Source organism: Saccopteryx leptura, chromosome 3 (genome assembly GCF_036850995.1).
Source record: "Saccopteryx leptura isolate mSacLep1 chromosome 3, mSacLep1_pri_phased_curated, whole genome shotgun sequence".
NCBI classification, from domain to species: domain Eukaryota; kingdom Metazoa; phylum Chordata; class Mammalia; order Chiroptera; family Emballonuridae; genus Saccopteryx; species Saccopteryx leptura.
Genome location: NC_089505.1, coordinates 334,594,808 through 334,615,556, shown reverse-complemented (window position 1 = coordinate 334,615,556; position 20,749 = coordinate 334,594,808). Strand labels below are relative to the sequence as shown.

At 41.5% G+C, this 20,749-nt stretch overlaps 1 protein-coding gene across 1 annotated transcript in view; it reads right to left on the bottom strand.

The window, feature by feature from the left end:
• Positions 1-221: 221 nt before the first annotated feature.
• The window catches only part of LAPTM4B (lysosomal protein transmembrane 4 beta), a 77,218-nt gene continuing 56,690 nt past the window's right edge, over positions 222-20,749 (bottom strand). Inside the window, exon 7 of the mRNA XM_066379196.1 lies at positions 222-1,459. Within this exon, the coding sequence (XP_066235293.1) occupies positions 1,382-1,459 (78 nt within the window). The 3' untranslated portion in view covers positions 222-1,381. The remainder of the gene's footprint in view (positions 1,460-20,749) is intronic.

Below are 20,749 nucleotides of genomic sequence, written 5' to 3'. Positions count from 1 at the left end.
CAGAGCTTGGTAGAGGCCGGGGTTAGGATTGCTGGAAGCTCAGTTCTGTTCATCTTCAGTTCTCTTGGCCTAAGATATTTTGATTTCATCAGCACTGAAATATTAAAAAACATATGTGTCAAACCAGCCATAAGACCTCCTCCTTAGGCCAAATGTGTCTCTGCACAGCCACATGTGGGTGGGAAGGTTCCCGAGGCACAATAACCACAGAGTCAAGAGAATTTTCCTGGGTGTGGGCAAATCTCACTTTAATTGTAAAAGCCTTCATTTACAGCGCATTCAATTATGAACAACAGGAGAGCTGTGACTCTTGAATATACGAATATATATATAAAAGTCCCTTGAAATTCAGGTAGTCAAGATAATGGGATTCCACAAGGATAGAAACCCTCCTCATTTTTCTGAAGACTGTTTTACACTCATTTTAAAAGATGACTAGGTATACTTGGAAGTTCAAAGTAGTAGGATGTAACTTTCAGGTTGAGAAGAAAACCTTTCATTTATTTTTTTATTACTGAGTAAATATGTATCAGCAACACCAGTTTCTAAAAGTGAGTTGGAGGTCCTTCCTGAATCAGCCTCGGACAGAACACTTAGTGAAAGGGGGCCTGGGTGGGGACAGGAAGCCAGGGGGCAGGGAGCACCAGGCACCACACGGTGCCAAACAATCAGCCCACTCCTGCAACTCAGATGACACACGTCACTCCATGACCTCAGACATGGGGCGTACAAGAACAGCCATGGCTAGTGACGGCTCTTCACTGTTGGGGATTGTCGAAGGGTCTCAATTTAGCTCATGGACAAAATCTCTTAACCAGAAAATTCAAAATATCACTGAATTTAAGCTGTAAAGGATCTGAAGGAAATTCCTGTTTTATTTATATACATATATGGACTCCTATTTACCTAAATGGAGCAAAAATTATGAGAACACATATCTGTTCTCATAAGGGCTTCTTCTACACACTAGAGTGGCTTAAAAACAGTATTGTCTTATACTGATTTAATTTTATACTTTTGAAAGAGACAGGGAGAACAGAGAGGGGGAAAATTTGACTGCTTCCCCAGCTTTGGGGCCTAGCATGTACAAAACCGGACTTCTCTGACTCAAGGTTCCTCCAGGTTGCTGGGAAATATCAGCACCCAGGGAAGTCCAGGGAAGACGAGGGAAGGCCGCTGCTCTCCACCCTACAGAAAGAACTCTGGTTGAACTATCACAGTGCTCTAGCTGAAGCATATGTTTCAAACTACAAAGAGGGTTTCAACTTAACATTAAGTTTAAACTAGCATTTCAGCAACTCGTCTCAGAAGTGAAATTAAAGAACTACTGCTCTGATGTCTGAAAAGTCAAGCTCATGCTCAGCTCCGCCCACTTTCAGGCTCAGGCAGACACGTAAGGTGGTGGCGGCTCCTTGGCAACGCCAGTCACAGTGGTGTCATCATACGGTGGTAACAGCACCTAAGGAGAAAAAGAGAAGACAAGGGTTAGTATTGAAAAGTGCACGTATGTTCCCCTGAGCTTTAACTGTCACTGAACTTTTATGTAGTGAAATGTTTTCCGTAACCTATAGCAAGTTCAGTTTTCTGGCAAGTGGCTAGACCAGTGGTTCTCAAACTTTCTGAAGTAGGGGCACATTCAAAATCCTACAAATAATTGGAGGCGCACTATATACAAATTTCTGAGAAATATGTTATAATAATTAAGTCACATATCAAAGAAAAAAATATAAAGTCCAAGCATGCTTTTATGGTAATTAAACAAAATAAATATGACAAAATTAAATTTATTGACATTATAAAACATTTTTATGTTACATTTTTTGAGTTACGCATTTTAGGATTCCTAAAAAAGGGGTTAAAATATAAAAAAAGACAAAAAAGTTATACACACACACACACACATTCTTAGTAAGAGTTAGTAAATTCGGCAGGTCCTGGCACAAATGTGTTAAGTTTTTTCATTCTTGTGTTTATGAAAAACATGAGCCTGATGTGTCCCAGTGATTTCTTCAATGTTTGGGCATATATTTGAAAAGCAAACTCTCATTTCCTTGTCAATACATTGAAGAATTCCTCTCTTTTTACTCTTGTGTTGAGGGTAGAAAATCCTAATTCACATAAATAGGATGTTGAAAATTGTAGTAAAATGTTCAAAGCTTTTTTAGATATTACCACATATTCTTCTTTTATAGAAATCCAAAAGGCTTCAGGAGACAATTCCTTATGTTTAATCATCAATCCAAAACCCCCACCATATATATCATCTTAACTGTACACCAAACAAAGGATAGAAGAAACTTGCCTCCAGTCTTTCCCGGGAACATGGGGGGTAGTGTAAACAATCTAGCACCACAGCTTAACAGCCTTTTGCAACCTAATCAGGCAAGTGAGGTGGGGGTTTGGGCAGACTGTCAGCTTACAGCCAATTCCCCACACCTCTGTCCCCCAAATATCTAAACTCCAAAAATCCTGTTTGTTTTTTGGTCCCCAACAGGGCACATATTTCTCTGGAATACCATAAAGCGCACCTGGAAATCTTCTAGGGTGCACCAGTGTGCGCTGGCGCACACTTTGAGAACCACTGAGTTCGACTTTGATGACAGACTTGGAATCTTTAAAGAAGCAAATAAGAAGAGGCCTGACCCATGGTGGCGCAGTAGATAAAGCGTCAACCTGGAAACACTGAGGTCGTCAATTCGAAACCCTGGGCTTGCCTGGTCAAGGCACATATGAGAGTTGATGCTTCCTGCTCTTCCCCTTCTCCCCCACTCCTCTCTAAAATGAATAAATAAAAAAATTAAAAATAAAAGAAGCAAATGAGAAGAGATTTGTGGCCCTTCCTGAGTTTCCCAAACCCTGTTCACATGTGCCTGGATGGCTGTGTGTAGGGTCTAGGACAAGGCTCCTGGGGGTCCTGTCTGTAGGCACATAGCAGGGCAGGCACCTGAGAGACTACAGAAACCACTTATATGAGACCCGGACAGTAGACCGGGACACGCAAGGGCCTGGCTGTCAATCTGGACTCAAAGCCTGGCTCAGCCACACTTTCTCAGCATGGTCTTGGGTACACTACTTAATCTCAATTCTGTGTCTGTAAAATAGGGATTCTTGAGAATGAGAAGTCTAGAAAACACCTAACACACTGCTTAATGTACAGCTGAAATGACAGACATTTGTAAATGGCTGGAGAAAAACAAATGAGAACAAGCACTAAATTAATTGATAATCTTTCTGTTCACATTTTAAGTACAAAACAGTTACATGCAATTGATTATGAACCGTCAACCTAAGAAAACATTGGCTAATTTTGGCTTTCTTGGAGTAGAAAACAAAACACAAGAGAGTATCAACTCAATATAATTAGCCTTCTAATCAGTCAGCTAACATTTACTTTGTGTCTACTATGTGACAGGTACTGTGGGTACAAGATAATTAAAATAAACAGAGTTCCTGCCCTTGGAAATGAGATGAAATAAAATGTCACCCACTTCCTTGAGTCCTCGGTCAAGGCACATATGAGAAGCCATCAATGAACAACTAAAGTGCAGCAACTGTGAGCTGATGCTTCTCATCTCTCTCCCCTTCTGTCTGCCCTGTCTGCTCCGCCCCCCACTTGAAGGTAAAAAAGATACCTACCTTCAAGTACTTTGTGGAAACAGCAAGAATATTCACAAATGAAACAAAACAAAACCATATTCTATTATAGACATCACTTAGAGTGGTAAATGTTTATTAACTTCATATTTCATTTATCTGTCCTTTGACTCCTAGAGGGAGAACACTAAAATATTAAGTTTCTGTTTTAAGTTTTTGTCATACCCTACCTCCCCAACCACACACACACACACACACACACACACACACACACACACACACACCCTTTCTCTCTATCTCAACACACCTTACTCCTTAACTTCTTTTCTTCTAGTCCTGGACCTCTTCTTGGACTGAAGCCCTCTATTGGTCTGGGCCCAATACCTTTCCAACAGCAGGAATTCAGAAGGTGCTGGTGCAATAAATGACTGAAGCATCATTTAGGCTGGCCCTTAGAGACTCTTCATGGTTCATTTTCTGGGAAATGGAGCCTGGCATTCTAGGCATATATACTGGTTAGGGTCCCATTCAGGGACAGACACCACCCACTAATTTGAATAGAGAAAGTTTAAAAAACATTAGCCTGACCAGGCAGTGGTACAGTGGATAGAGCATTGGACTGGAATACAGAGGACTCAGGTTCAAAACCCGAGGTTGCCAGCTTGAGCGTGGGATCAGAGACATGACTCCATGGTCACTGGTTGAGGCCAAAGGTCATTGCCTTGAGGCCAAAGGTCATTGCCTTGAACAAGTGGGCACTCGCTCAGCTGGAGTCCCCTGGTCAAGGCACAATAAGAAAGCAATCAATGAACTAAAGTGCTACAATGAATAACTGATGCTTCTCATCTCTCTCCCTGTCTGTCCCTCTGTCTCTCTCTCTCTGTAACACACACACACACACACACACACACACAATTATTAATAAAGTATTGGGTAGGGCAGGGGTCGGGAACCTATGGCTCGCGAGCCAGATGTGGCTCTTTTGATGGCTGCATCTGGCTCACAGACAAATCTTTAATAAAAAAAAATACTAATGTTAAAAATATAAAACAAACAAACAAAAAATATATAAAACATTCTCATGTATTACAATCCATTCATTTCCTACCGCCCACATTCATGGTTGCGGGTGGCTGGAGCCAATCACAGCTGTCCTCCAGGACAACACCAACTTTTTATTGAATAATGCATAACATACACAGGTCATTGTATGGCTCTCACGGAATTACATTTTAAAATATGTGGCGTTCATGGCTCTCTCAGCCAAAAAGGTTCCCGTCCCCTGGGGTAGGGTATTGGGGGGGAAATAGCTAAGAGGGGTAAAAAAATAGAACTCTAGTGAGTGTTAGTGCTAAGTGAGGATACTCATGGAAATAACTAACACAGAAAAGGGTCCCCTCCCCCAAGCTGGCAATCAAGTATCATGAGAGGGGTTGTGGTTGCCAGAGAAGTTTTCTGGGCTGGGCCACGCCAGAGCTGGTCCACCAGTCAGCAGGTTGAGACTAATATGCAAAGAATCACCTCAGGACGCTGGGAGCTGCAGCTGGGTACTGTGGACCTGCTGCTGTTGGAAGCTGTTCACAAGGAGATGCCACTTGCCCTGGAGACTGCCTGAGAGGGGTGTTTGCTGGGGGGCTGTCAAAAGGAGGTGGCACTGATGCTACTCCCCACCCCCTCAGAGGGCACTGCCAACAGGATACAAACACTCAGCAGGTACACACAGGAGCCAGGAGAAGAGAACTCGGTCCTCCGGCGCCCTCCACTGACAGGGCTGAGCAGTGGTCAGCTGGGGAAGAAGAACTATTTCTATACAACACCTAGCTCCAGTCAGGCTAAACTGGGCAGCTGCAAAGTGGTAAACGGGTAACTGTCACAGCATCACACAAGCAAGGTCAACAGGCCTGAGAATCATTCCTGTCTGCTTCACGACCTCTGTCCCCCAAATGGTGGTGACACTGTGCCTGTGGCCTAAGTCCTTAATACTTCAGGTATTACCCAAAGTAGAGCTGAGGCAAATGTTCAATTGTTGCCCTGCAGAAAGGGGAAGAAGTACCCACAATACTCTCAGTACGGACCTCTGTCCGAGGCCAGGAAGCATCGCCAGTGTTGTCCCCACAAGAGGAAATCATCCACAGCTGTACACAGAGCCCTGGGCCATGGTACACAAACCTGAACACACCTCACCGTCTGTGAAGGGGCTGGCAGCGAGAGGAGCCAAGTGGAACAGGTATCTGAGCATGCCCAACGCGTGGGCGTGGACAAGATGTTCAAGAACAGACAGGGACAACTAGCTTAGGAGGGTCGGGTGGAGTCCCCGCAGGAGGATAAGTAGGATCAGGCACAGAGCAAGATGATAAACGCTGCAGGTTAGAGGGAAGTGCACAGATCAGGGAGACGAACACTTAGGGGACATGCGGAGATGGGGGAGAGAGGGTCACAGCCTGGAGAGCCTGTGATCCACTGTGAGGAGTTTTAGCCAGTATTTAGCAACAGCGTCTCCACTAGAAATCCCAAAAGTCTCAGCTTGAGCTGAGGAAAATAATATTCCCTGCAACAAAGCCACAGCTCTGCTCTCCGCTGTGGCACGTTGGCTTTAAAACTGAGCCTGCGCCACATGCGCATGCGCACGCGTGTAAGGTATGGTAACTTATAGCCACGGGAAACAGATGTCATCAGCACTAGAACATTACATTCTGCAGGAATTTCAGCATTATGTTCCACAACCTTGTTAAACAATCAACTGACTCAAATCCATCGTTACTGTGGGAGAAATTAACAAAGTGGAGCTACTGAAATGGGAGTAAAACCAGCCATCATACACAATTCTCTTTTTTTTCTGCGCAAAATGCAACACAAACTCTCCAACACATTCACAGATGGAACATAAAATTTTCTTGAAAAAGGAAAAAAAGTACTAGAAATTTGCCTTTTGTGTGTCACTATATCTTATTTATTTTCAGACTTCTTTTACAATTTCATCTCACATCCGTATTTTAACATCCTAATAGCTTTTCCACTCAGATATTCTGCTGCCTTGGACCCTAATCCAAGAGCGAACAGCCCGGTGAGGAGCTCCCTCTCCCTGAGGTTCCAGACACCCTCCGCCACACCCTCCGCCGTCCTCACTGCCCGCAGTACCTCACTGCCGCAGTACCGCCTGAGAGTGCCGAGGCCCGCGGTTCACTCCGCAGCTTCTGGACTCCTTCCAGGAGAAAGCTCTCCAAATGGAACTGGTTTTAATTTTGAAGGGACAGCATCACCTTTTATTAATCTAAATGATGGTAATATTATTGATGATTTCAAGGAAGGGTTGGTGACACACTGTTTTTGTTACAGCCTGACTAAACAATCCTGACTAAAAACATTTGCTATTGTCCTTTTCTACTAAAATCAGTGAAGTACGTAGAAATCTGAGAAAACAATGGTATGGTCAATTAAGCTAAAAGATGTCATTTAAGGTAACATACAACAAAACTAGTGAAAACAAAATTATTTTGACATTTTTTAGAAGTTGGCATTTAGTTAAGCCCAGTCTTTTATTTTAAAAAATTTAATCATTTGCAATGAATAACCAAAAAATAATCTCAGAGGACTGAGAACATAGGCCATGTCCTACTTTAATCTAAAGTCACTGCTTGGTAAAAACAGCAGCTACTCACTGAGTCGATATACACAGACACATTCAATCACAGATCATACTTGAACAACATTCAATACAACCAAATTCTAATCTAAGTACAGTCCCGGGAAGTTTGTCTTCATAGCATCTCAACTACAGAGTGCCTGGATGACGCTGTAATTCTCTTCCACACAGATGGAAAAATTCCTCTGGCCAATGACCCCAGAAGGCCTCTATCTGGCTGTACTGTCTCTTTTGCTGGGAGTTGTCACGTAGGTGACAGCACGCTGGTGGGAATGCAGCTCATCATTCATTCCAGTTCAACTCAACCAGTTATCCCAGGGTTACCAGGGCAAACTTCATTCCTCTCAGCTCCATCAACATACAGAACAGTTGGAGAGAGAAAAATTAACATCAACGGAGCAAAATGTAACATATCCCAGAATAAAGGGATTCCAACTGGCTATATTATCTACAAGTAACTAAAATTTAGGAAAGAATTCATTCTATCAAATATTAAGAAGTGATACAAAGCTTAAAGGGAAAGAAATATTTATTGGTAAAAAGAGGAAGGGTTTGAGTACTATGGTTAGAGTTAAACTTTTTTAAAAAATTTATTCATTTGAGAGAGAGAGAAAGAGAGAGAGAGAGAGAGAGAAGAGGGGAGGAGCAGGAAGCATCAACTCCCATATGTACCTTGATCAGACAAGTGCAGAGTTTTGAACCGGTGACCTCAGCGTTCTAGGTTGACACTTTATCCACTGCGCCAGCACAGGTCAGACCTAGAGTTGGACTTTTAACTAATACTAGAGTTTAGCCATTAAAGGCTTATTCAGAATTCCATAGCTGCTAGAATTACACTTCCAAAAGTATTCTATAAAAGTTACACAAATGTCTTCAGACGTTCACAAAATCACATTCCAAGTCTTATGTTAGAACAGTTATTTTCCTGAGGAGAGTGTCCGGAGTTTTCATCAGGTTCTCAAAGAACCATGCTGGACACTCGGGGTCCAGATGGGGTGGGTGGGAGGGAGCACAAAGCACACGGTAAACTGTGCCAGAGTCTGTTTGCTGTCAAAACAATTCAGTTTTCACCAGTTTTGTTGTATGGTATCTTAACTGAGGTAAGGTAAATGACATTGAGGCCCAGGATGACAGCTGTGTGGCCCCTCATCTGTCCTGGAGCAGGAAGAAAAGTCCCAAGAAGGGAAGGAAACAGGTTATTTTAGAATCAAACATTTGGAAAACAATGTTAACAGGTGACTGATCTGATAGCCGTATCAGACCAGGTAAAACTTAAAACACTTGGCAGCTGAAAAAACAAGGCAAATTTTGCTGGGGGAGAAACAAAAACTGTACAAGAAAGAGAATGCGTACCACAGAGCTCTGCACTGAACATTCGCTTTGTCAGAGTAGATACTAATTGATGATAGAGCCAAAAAACTTGGTATGACTATATTAGGAGGATGAAGGCAGCAGAGAACATACGGAGGATATTGAGCGAAATCCTACCATAGACGTGACCCCATGCTCGCTAGCTTGAGCCCAAAGGTCGCTGGCTTGAAGCCCAAGGTTGCTGGCTTGAGCAAGGGGTCACTTGCTCTGCTGTAGCCCCTGGTCAAGGTACATATGAAAAAGGAATCAGTGAACAACTAAGGTACCACAATGAAGAATCGATGCTTCTCATTTCTCTCCCTTCCTATCTGTCTCTATCTGTCCCTCTCTCTCTGACTTTCTTTGTCAAAAAAAAAAAAAAAAAGTGAAATCCTATTCAACAATAAGTCAAGAATTGTCTCAAATTAATACTTTAAAAATTAGTAATGTAGAGCCTGACCAGACGGTGGTGCAGTGGATAGTGTCGGACTGGGATGCGGAGGACCCAGGTTCGAGACCTCGAGGTTGCCAGCTTGAGCGTGGGCTCATCTGGTTTGAGCAAAGCTCAGCATTTGGACCCAAGGTCGCTGGCTCGGGCAAGGGGTTACTCAGTCTGCTGTAGCCCCATGGTCAAGGCATATATGAGAAAGCAATCAATGAACAACTAAGGTGTAGCAATGAAAAACTAATGATTGATGCTTCTCATCTCTCTCCATTCCTGTCTGTCTATCCCTATCTATCCCTCTCTCTGACTCTGTCTCTGAAAAAAAAAAAAAGTAATGTAGACATATTGTTTTATAATGGGGATAAATACTAGAGAAGACAAGTAAGTGTTGACCGTTGTAAATATCAAGTGAAGAGTTACTGGGTGGGGGTGAAATCTGGAGGATGGGCAAGAAAATGGTTGAGGACAATTAAGAAATCAATCTTTCGTCTGACCAGGCAATGGCTCAGTGGATAGAGCATCGAACAGGGATGCGGAGGGCCCAGGTTTGAAACCCCAAGGTTGCCGGCTTGAGCCCAAGGTCGCTGGCTTGAGCAAGGAGTCCCTTGCTCTGCTGTAGTCCCCTGGTCAAGGCACACATGAGAACGCAATCAATGAAACAACTAAGGTGCCACAAAGAAGAAATGATGTTTCTCTCTCCCTTTCTGTCTGTCTGTGCCTATCTGTTTCTCTCTCTGACTCTGTCAAAAAAAAAAAAAAAGAAATCTTTCAATAGCATGATTTTTAGCTATATACATGTAATACTGTGTTAAAAATAAAAGTAACATTTTAAAAATAAAATAATCATGGCTGTCCTGAAGCAAAGAGGAAGTCCATCAGAAACACAAACTCCTTTGGAAACAGCCAGCTCATAACTCCTTTCACCTCAAATGCCGGGAGGGGAGTAACACATTCATCTCCCCCCACAACAGATTTTCCATCCCTGCCCCTCCCTCTTCCTTTACAAATTTCTAAAGAAAAATAACTGAATAATAAGAAAGGAGACAAAACAGACACCACCTTTAGTACAGGCTGCATATCTGCAAGAAGTGTGGGCATGTACAGTAGTTATAATTCTCAAGTCCAAAGTAAGGTTTGGTTGAAACACTATCTCCTGTCATTCACTCCTTTCCCGAGTACACCTGAGCACCAATCAGAGGCCAGCTCTGGTAGCAGGTGCTGGAGAGCCAAAGATGCAGGTAATGGACTGAAACGAGCAGGATGCCCTATGTTAAAAGCACAGTCCTCAGCACAGGGGTGGAAGGGCACACAGAAATCATGTGCAAGACCAAGGCACTCATGTAAAGACGTGGGCAGTTTGCTGGGTGAGTGAGGTGGGATCACAAGAAACGATCCTAGAACAACAGGCAAGTTCCCAACTGGCACTGCAAGCAATGATAGGAAAGTGGAACCTTCTTCCACAGTAACCATTTTAGGGATGATGTGTTTTGGCAATGTTTACATATGAGACTCCTGTGGGCATACACAGATATGTTTTACAAAATTCAGTTCCCTTCTCTCCCCTCAAAATGTGAAAAAATAAACACCACTATAAGTGAAGACTTCTTTTTCTTTTGGGGGCGAGGGTTAGCGAGTAGGAAACAGGAGGCATGGAGGTGTTCATGAAAGCACAGCAGCTCCTAAGAGCAGCAACTGTTGACAACACAGCTGTAACAGTCCCCAAAGCTGCTTCACAAAAAGGACTTGGCAGGATGAAGTCAGAACCCCACCCCTCTGCTCACTTCAAGGAAGTATCAGAATGCAAGCAGCTGAGACAGATGTTATTGTAGGGATAATCCTGAATCTGGTTCCTACTGATTAAAAGAAAAAAAAACAACATTGGCAAACATTTTAAATATTGCCCCACAAATCACAAATGGCCATCACATAGCAAAGTGGAGTGACATCACAGTTGAGAAATGCTGCAGCCATTAATAAACAGCAGAATCCCTGAAGACTTTTAAATACAGAAATGACAAAATCAGATTCATCTTTTAGATAACCTGGCAGCAACACAAAGGAAAAATGGAAGAGAGAGAGTTTAAGACCAGAGGCTAAAAGATGAATTATAACAAGTTTAAAGATGACCCCTAAGTTACCGGCTGAGGTGACAAAGTGGACCTTGCTACCATTTACCAGAATCTGAGAAAAGAAGCAGATATGGAAGACATAAAGTGAGCTCTGCAGCATGACCTCTTTCTGGCGACCAGTGGATGGTAGGGGATGTAGTCATTGAGTCGATATGGTTCACATACATTAAGCTACTTCTTCAACTGAGATTAAAGAGAGAAAAAGACTTATTAAATATCATTCACTCTTTTCATCAACAAATGTTAGTGATACTGTGTGCCAGGCACTGAGGCTACCACACTAGCTGAAATGTGAAAGTTCTGAGCAGCACACAGCTATGTGCTAATGCAGGAGTCTGATACAGTTACCTTCTGACAGAAAGTGTAGAGCTTCCCAACCAGAGTCCACATGGAATAGTGTGCCAAACAAATATTACCATTTTCTATGTTTGGCACCACGTTGAGAAGACTGGCAGGCTGAGCTAGCAGCTGAGGGCACGGGCTGTGGAGTCAACCACCTGGGCCTACCTCTTCCACTGTTACACCGCTCACAATTTTTATAGCAACAAAGACATATTATATCAAGTAGATATACCTTTATTTAACCAAACCAGTTCCTAATTATTAGACGATGAGATCAGATACTTTTTGCTATTAAAAACAATGCTGCATAAATATCTTATTATATATATATTTTTACTACTTTCTTAAGATACAGTCCCAGATATCATTCTTACAATAATAAAAAATAAAATTCAATGTCTCACTTGTCTCTAAAGTAAAAAATCAATATAAACTCTATTTGGGACACCTATGATAAATAAGAAGTCAAGTTCTGTGTTTTAAAGTAAAAATGACAACAGAGGGCAATTTTATCCTCAATTCACTACAAAACTACTATAAATTGTTCTGACTTGCTATTATAAGATGATTCCAAATAAGCCAATGATTAATATACTTTTACCCGGGTTCACAATGAAAACTGGGTTTATTTGAAATGTTCTTCCAGAACTTTTAGGTTTCAAATTTCTCTGTGTTGATCTGACTGCTCCAGATGCTCTCTGGGTAAAATAACTGGTAGGTCACATGGGTGAGGGATAATTTCTAGCAGATTAGAATATATTTTTTATTTTATTTTATTTTATTTTATTTTTTTACAGGGACAGAGAGAGAGTCAGAGAGAGGGATAGAGAGGGACAGACAGACAGGAATAAAGAGAGAGATGAGAAGCATCAATCATCAGTTTTTCGTTGTGACACCGTAGTTGTTCATTGTAAGTATCTCTCCTGAACTGAATCGTCAATTTAATTCATTCCCTTTCCCGCCTTCTGGTCTCTCTACAGTGGGGGGAAAATATTGAACACATGTTACCTAGTCAAAAACTTGTTTCTAAGACTATTCAACCAATACCTGAGAAGTAATGAATAACCTGATTTTTTAAAGCAACAGAAGAAAAAGAACAGTGGAATTTTTTATGCACAATTTTTTTGAAAGTTACTGATCACCCCTCCCCCAAAGTCCTTTACTCAGCTGATAATTTGTTTGTGGTTTTTTGACAGCCCAGAGTCAGCCTTAATTAATCTCAGGTCCCTTCGAGAGAAGTCTATTGGAAAATGGCTGCTGAGAAGATAATCTGGCCTTGACATGGTCACTGACTTTCTCTTAACTGTGTTTTTCAAGCAGTCAGACTCAAAAGAAGATCCCACATAGGAAAATACTTTCTGGAATTAAAACAATAAGCCTGTATAAATGTTCATCAGGATTAGCACCTATGATATGACTTGGCTTAAGACTCCATGAAGTTAAAAATTTTCCTATTATCCCTGGACAATTAAAAATTCTCCAACATTACAAAGACTATGATTCTTTTACCTGAAATCATATATTTTCACTAAATATTAATTGCACTTTTAAAGTGCCCCCTCCCAAAGGAATAGGGTTCCCTGCTGTTAGATTTAATAAATGCTGCATACTACCAGAAAAACAAGGTTGCACAGATTTAAAACATATTTTAAATCTCAATTTGTATAAATTGAAAGAAGTCCGTTTCTATAATGTACATCAGGGGTAGTCAACCTTTTTATACCTACCGCCCACTTTTGTATCTCTGTTAGTAGTAAAATTTTCTAACCGCCCACCGGTTCCACAGTAATGATGATTTATAAAGTAGGGAAGTAACTTTACTTTATAAAATTTATAAAGCAGAGTTACAGCAAGTTAAAACATATAATAATAATTACTTACCAAGTACTTTATGTCAGATTTTCGCTCAGTTTGGCAGAATAAATCTTTATAAAACAACTTACTATAGTTAAATCCATCTTTTTATTTATACTTTGGTTGCTCCACTACTGCCCACCATGAAAGCTGGAACGCCCACTAGTGGGCGGTAGGGACCAGGTTGACTAGCACTGATGTACATGTTTAGTATTTTAATATGTTTTTCCTCTAGAAGCCAAATTTTGATGGAGGTAGAGGAGAGAATGTGATATTACTAACATGTATCCAGAACGTAAATTCTACAGCAATGTTCTGAAAGGAAGGTTGCAGCTCCCTAGAACCTCCGACTGTGTGCTTCAGTCACTCAAAGAAGCACCTTAGATATTTTAAATTTTCAAGGAAAACACAGGTAACACCTGTTAGACACTATGCTAGCTACTACTCTTTCTGAGATTACTTAACAAAATGAACAGTTAGGTCTTTCTTTTGGCATAAAGGTGCCATGAACGAAATACCAAGACCCTAAAGCATTAAGAGCAGAGTTTGTGACCTTTTCATCGTAGTTATTTCTTTCAAAGGTTTTTTTTTTGCTTTGATTTGGTTGGGAAATTGGAAGAAAGATTAACCCAAATAAATGATCTCCAGTATCTAATATTAAACTCTTATCTATTTTCCATGAGTATTTAGGAAAGTACACGTCTGACTAACAATATGTATAATGTTTAAGAGAGAAATAAAAAGCACCCATTTTCTACCAACAAGAGCCCCACTATCTTCCCACAAAGGTCACCCTGAGACTATTCAGCCTGGGAGAAAAGCCATCTGGCCTACTATCTGATAGGAAGTGAAAGACCAACATGTTATTATGTCTGTGCTGTGTAGATTCCAAAAAAAGACACGGACGGAGATAAGCATACATTACCACATACCATGAGGATCCTAATATAGCTGCGGAGAACAGGGCAATGACAGAACTAGATCACTTCAACCCCCATTTAGAATCTCAGAGTGAGGCTCCAGTATATTTATATTGATTCCTTTAGTTCTAGTCACAACAGTGTTTAAACATGAACAGCCTTGCTTCAAAAAAAAAAAAAAAATCTATTCTCCAACCCTATAACTCAAGAGTACGGTTTCCACAAAATGAAGCTCTGCTTGCTCCTTTGATAAATGGCTAGCTCCAAGTCTGGGACAGGCAACAAACAAGATGAACAGAGCATCTAGTCATACCAGACAGCAAGGTAGCCATCAAAGACTGTCAAAGGAGCCAGGCACCAACTTGAAGAGGCTCCACTGGCCAAAGATGGTACAACACTTAACAATTTAAGTGTTACTAAGGGTATTAACTATATTGTACCAGCCTTTTAGAAAAAAGTTTTATTTCTCCCCCTTTCAAAGTTTCAAAATAGGTATCAATAATAGGTAAGTTTTATTTAAGCTTACCGATAAAATTTATCAAGATGGTTGTACTTTTCAGCCGGACCTCTCTACTCTTCTAATAATAGGCCTCTTTTCATGAGCTCATTTATTTATTTATTCTTAATTTATTGTGTTTATATAGATACTAATGTCACCCATATTCCCCAGTACATCCCCCGTCTCCCTCCCCGTCACGCCCTCCCCCCTTCCCTTCAGGATTTGCTTTTCTGCTCTCGTCCCATCCTATCACCCTATCATCCCCTTTCCCTCTGTCTGCTTTCCTTCTGGATCCTTTGATCCTGCCTCTGTCTCTATTCTGCTCCTCAGTTCATATTGTTCGTCAGATTTCTCAAATGAGTGAGGTCACATGATATTTTTCTTTCTCTGCCTGGCTTATTTCACTTAACATAATTGTTTCCAGTTCCATCCAGGTTGTTGCAAAAAATATTTCCTTCTTTTTCATGGCCCCGTAGTACTCCACTGTGTATATGTACTAGCTTTTTAATCCACTCGTCCATGGACGGACACCTGGGCTGTTTCCAGATCTTCGCTATTGTAAACCATGCTGCCATAAACATGGGGGTGCATTTCTCCTTTTCAAACTGTGCTATGGTATTCTTGGGGTATATCCCTAAAAATGGGATGGCTGGGTCAAAAGGCAGTTCGATTTTTAATTTTTTGAGGAATCTCCATACTGTTTTCCACAGAGGCTGCCCCAGTCTGCATTCACACCAGCAGTGCAGGAGGGTTCCCTTTTCTCCACATCCTCTCCAGCACTTCTCTGTGTTGTTTTGTTGAGCACCATTCTGACTGGTGTGAGGTGGTATCTCATTGTGGTTTTAATTCGCATTTCTCTAATGATTAGTGATGTTGAGCATATTTTCATATGCCTATTGGCCATCTGTATGTCCTCTTTGGAGAAGTGTCTATTCATCTCTTTTGCCCATTTTTTGATTGGACTATTTATCTTCCTGGTGTTGAGTTTTACAAGTTCTTTAAAAATTTTGGTTATTAAACCCTTATCAGACATATTGTCAAATATGTTCTCCCATTGTGTGGTCTGCCTTTCATGAGTTCATTTATTACTTAAAAAATACACCTCACAAAAAGTGAAAACAAAAAACAAACAAAAAAAGCCCACTCATCACTGGTCAGCACTGGAGAATGATGGAAAAACTTATCATTTTGAAAACTGACAAACGAAGAGAACAAGACCAAGTCTATTTAGCCATGCTACTACAATAATATTACTGGGGAACCAAATAGTACAGAGAGAAAGTCCTTCCTTAACAGAAATATTCCAGCTATAAATGAAAAACGAATGACAGGATGTCATAATAATGTAACCCCTAAAGAATCGATGCATCTAGGCATTAGGTAGCAATGGTTGCTGACATCACAGAAAGACAGAATCAACTGGATATTATGTGCCTCCTGATGGGAGAACAAATGATGAACTCTGAAGTAATCTTGGGGGAAAAAATGAGAATGTGGGAATATGAATAAGCCCCTAGATCTGATTTATTAGGAATACAAAAGACTACAATCAGAAAAATATAGTATGTGGGACTAGTTTTTTTGTTTGTTTGTTTTTTAGCACGTGTACACACGCATGCAAAAGAAAGAGAGAAAGAGGGAGAGCCACACACATAGACAGACAGGGACAGACAGAAAGGGACAGAGATGAGAAGCATAAACTCATAGTTGCGCCACCTTAGTTGTTCATTGATTGTTTTCTCATACGTGCCTTGACTGGGGGGGCTCCAGCCAAGCCAGTGACCTTTGCGCTTAAGCCAGCAACCAGGGGGTCATGTCTATGGTCCCATGCTCAAGCTGAGGACCCCATGCCCAAACTGGTGAGCCCGTGCTCAAGCCGGATGAGCCTATGCTCAAGCCAGCCACCTTGGGGTTTTGAACCTGGGTCTTCAGCTTCCAGGCTGACACTCTATCCACTGCACCACCACCTGGTCAGGCCAAACTAGTTCCTTTAACAAAAAGTTATAGAGATTTAAAATAATACAGAAGTGGGCAAAAGTAGGTTTGCAGTTGCTCTTGTAGAAAATAATACAATACTCAGTAAATAATAAAACAAGAATAAACTGTTTCGCATGCTCACAACTAGTAACCCCTGTACTGACTGACACATATAGATCCTGTTTCAAATAACCTGCTAGAAAAATTATGACATGAAAAATTGGAAATCAGAGCACTTACTCAATATTTTATAATATTAACAAAATATCTTACATAAAGTTATTTTATATATAAGTATGCTTTAGAAATAATCACAATGCCATTATATATATATATATATATATTTTTTTTTTTTTTAATTTAAATACTGTCAGAGCCTAGCCAGTGGTGGCGTAGTGGACAGAGTATCAACCTGGAGCACTGAGGTCACTGGCTCGACACTGGGTCAAGGCATGTATGAGAAGCAAGCAAAGGATGCGCAACGAAAGTGGTGCAATGAGTTGATGCTTCTCTTTCTCCCCTACCCTCCTTCTCTCCCTCTCTCCCTTCCTCTCTCAATAAACAAACAAACAGGTAAATGTCAGAAAGCTGAGACTTCAGGTGGTGATCTATTCCTACATTTTGTCATGAAATATCAATGCAACTGAGTTATGAGAAATAATACATCTCCTTTTCCCAGGAATGCCATTCTTCAAAAAAAAGAAAAAGAAAAGCTCACTGGGAACTTTGACAAAGTAGTAACATTATCAGCAGCAACTCAGTGTCCTTATCTAAAAAACAGCAAGTTGATATGGAATGACTGAGGAGATAAGGGAACAACCATGGAGCGATGGAGCAATCCCCAGGCATCTTATGTCAACACACCAGGAAACAGCCACAGTTGGCACTAGTCCATGGCCCCAAATCCTAGTTACTACACACTACTGCCAAGCTGGAAGCCTTTGGGAAGAAAAGCAGTCCTATTATTAGAAGAGTTAGAAATGTCTCGTTATTAAAGGCTTTAATCACTGTAAAAAAAAAAAAAATAGAAGACTGGATAAAGAAGATGTAGCACATATACACTATGGAATACTACTCAGCCCTAAGAAATGATGACATCGGATCATTTACAACAAAATGGTGGGATCGTGATAACATTATAGGGAGTGAAATATGTAAATCAGAAAAAACCAAGAACTGCATGATTCCATACACTGGTGGGACATAAAAACGTGACTAAGAGACATGGACAAGAGTGTGGTGGTTGGGGGGGGGGGGGAGAGGGGGAGGGGCACAAAGAAAACTAGATAGAAGGTAATGGAGGACAATCTGACTTTGGGTGATGGGTATGCAAAATAATTGAATGACAAGATAACCTGGACATGTTTTCTTTGAATATATGTACCCTGATTTATTGATGTCACCCCATTAAAATTAATAAAAATTTATTTATTAAAAAAAAAGAAATGACTCGTTAAAATGTACAACTATTTTGTGTTCGTGTTAGCCTAAATAAAACTTAACTGTTACTCCATATCTAAGTTTGAATCCTTCTAAGGGAGAAAAATAAGTTTCCTTTAAAAAGTTAGTTAGAGGCCCTGGCTGGTGGCTCAGTGGAGAGAGCGTCAGCCCGGCATATGGACATCCTGGGTTCAATCCCTGGTCAGGGCACACAAGAGAAGTGACCATTAGCTTCTCTCCTCCAACTTCTCCCCCTTCTCTCCCTCTTTCCTTCTCTCAGTCAATTGGTTCAAGTGTGGCCCCAGGCTCTGAGGATAGCTCTGTAGGTCTGAGTGCCTCAGCCTCAGGAGCTAAAAAAAATAGCTCAGATAATTCGAGCCCCAGGCAGGGTTGCTGGGTGGATCCAGGCAGGGCTCATGTGGGAGTCTTTCTATCTCCCCTCCTTTCACTTAAAAAAAAATAAAAGAAAGAAAAAGTTAGATGTATTCTCTAAACACCTCAATTTCTACAAATTTCAGACTATCCTTTGATTTGAAGTATATTCATACAATGAATATCTGTTTAGCCATTCCATTTTGCTTCTATTAAAAATACACACAAGACAACCCTCGCCCTGGCTGGATAGCTCTGCTGGTTACAGCACCGTCTCAAAGTGCAGGGGTTGCCAGTTCGGTCCCTGGTCAAGGCACAGCAGGAACAGATTGATGTTCCAGTCTCTCTCTCTCTCGTCAATAAATTGACTACATACACATACACACACACACAACCCTTAAGAAAGCACTGAAAAAAAAACCAGCACCAAAGGTATATCAAAAAAATATACATAATTGACATTGTCTTTTCTGAGAAACTTCTAAAAGATTGTATGTAGCTTTATAAGTCCTACACATCATATTATTTAGGATCAAGTTCTGACACATCTTGCTTGTTTAGTAACTTTATAGGTTTCTCATACTCAAAAATCTCAAACAGCCTGACCAGGTGGTGGCGCAGTGGATAGAGCATCGAACTGGGATGCGGAAGACCCGGGTTCGAGACCCTGAGGTCGCCAGCTTGAATGTGGGCTCATGTGGTATGAGCAAAAATTCACCAGCTTGGACCCAAGGTAGCTGGCTCAAGCAAGGGGTTACTCGGTCTGCTGAAGGCCCGCGGTCAAGGCACATATGAGAAAGCAATCAATAAACAACTAAGGTGTCGCAATGCGCAACAAAAAACTAATGATTGATGCTTCTCATCTCTCCGTTCCTGTCTGTCTGTCCCTGTCTATCCCTCACTCTGACTCTCTCTCTGTCTCTATAAAAAAAATAAAATTTAAATTAAAAAAAAGAAAAAAAAAAATCTCAAACATTGTTTAGCCTTTTTATTAGTTAAGCAGGAAAATAAAAGTACTTAGATCTTTTATAAAAAAAAAAGTGAGAGAGAAACTAAATACTGAGACACTCAGAAGAAAAAAATTCTTTAAGCCAGTCATTTTATCAAAATTATAATTTTGAAGTTATTTCTTTCAAGAAACTTATTGATGCAAGCAAGATTTACATGGTTGAGTGCATGCGTTTACTGTAATCAGTGCATAGGATTCTGCAGACCTCCTAGACGGGTCTCCTGAGCAGCTGGGCATGCTGGGTTTTGTGCCTCTGATCAGGGCAAAGCCTCTTCTTCAACCACTGCCCATGCATATTTGATTCAACTCAACAAATGTTTAGTGAATACCCAGGAAAACTATTCAATAATAATATGCTTTCTCTTGCCTGATCAGGCGGTGGCGCAGTGGATAGAGCCTCAGAATGGGATGCTGAGAACCCAGGTTCGAAACCCCAAGGTCACAGGCTTGAGCGTGGGCTCATTAGGCTTGAGCATAGGATCACCAGCTTGAGCTAGGGGTCTCTCGCTCTGCTGTAGCCCTCCCACCACCCAGCAAGGCACATATGAGAATGTAATCACTGAACAACTAAGGAACTGCAATGAAGAACTGATGCTTCTTATGTCTCTCCGTTCCTGTCTGTCTGTCCCTATCTCTGACTCTTCGTCAAAAAAATAACAATAGTAATACGCTTTTTCTCAGAAATCCCGTAAGGTCTCGGCCCTGGCCGGTTGGCTCAGCGGTAGAGCGTCGGCCTAGCGTGTGGAGGACCCGGGTTTGATTCCCGGCCAGGGCACACAGGAGAAGCGCCCATTTGCTTCTCCACCCCTCCGCCACGCCTTCCTCTCTCTCTCTTCCCCTCCCACAGCCAAGGCTCCTTTGGAGCAAAGATGGCCCGGGTGCTGGGGATGGCTCTGTGGCCTCTGCCTCAGGAGCTAGAGTGGCTCTGGTAGCAACAGAGCGACGCCTGGGAGGGGCAGAGCATCGCCCCCTGGTGGGCGTGCCGGGTGGATCCCGGTCGGGCGCATGCGGGAGTCTGTCTGACTGTCTCTCCCTGTTTTCAGCTTCAGAAAAATGCAAAAAAAAAAAAGAGAAATCCCATAAGGTCTCAGTGATACCAGCCTGCATTTATATATTTAATATAAAGTTGGAAATTGTTTTATTTCCATTTTATACACAGGGAAGTAAAGGCAGGG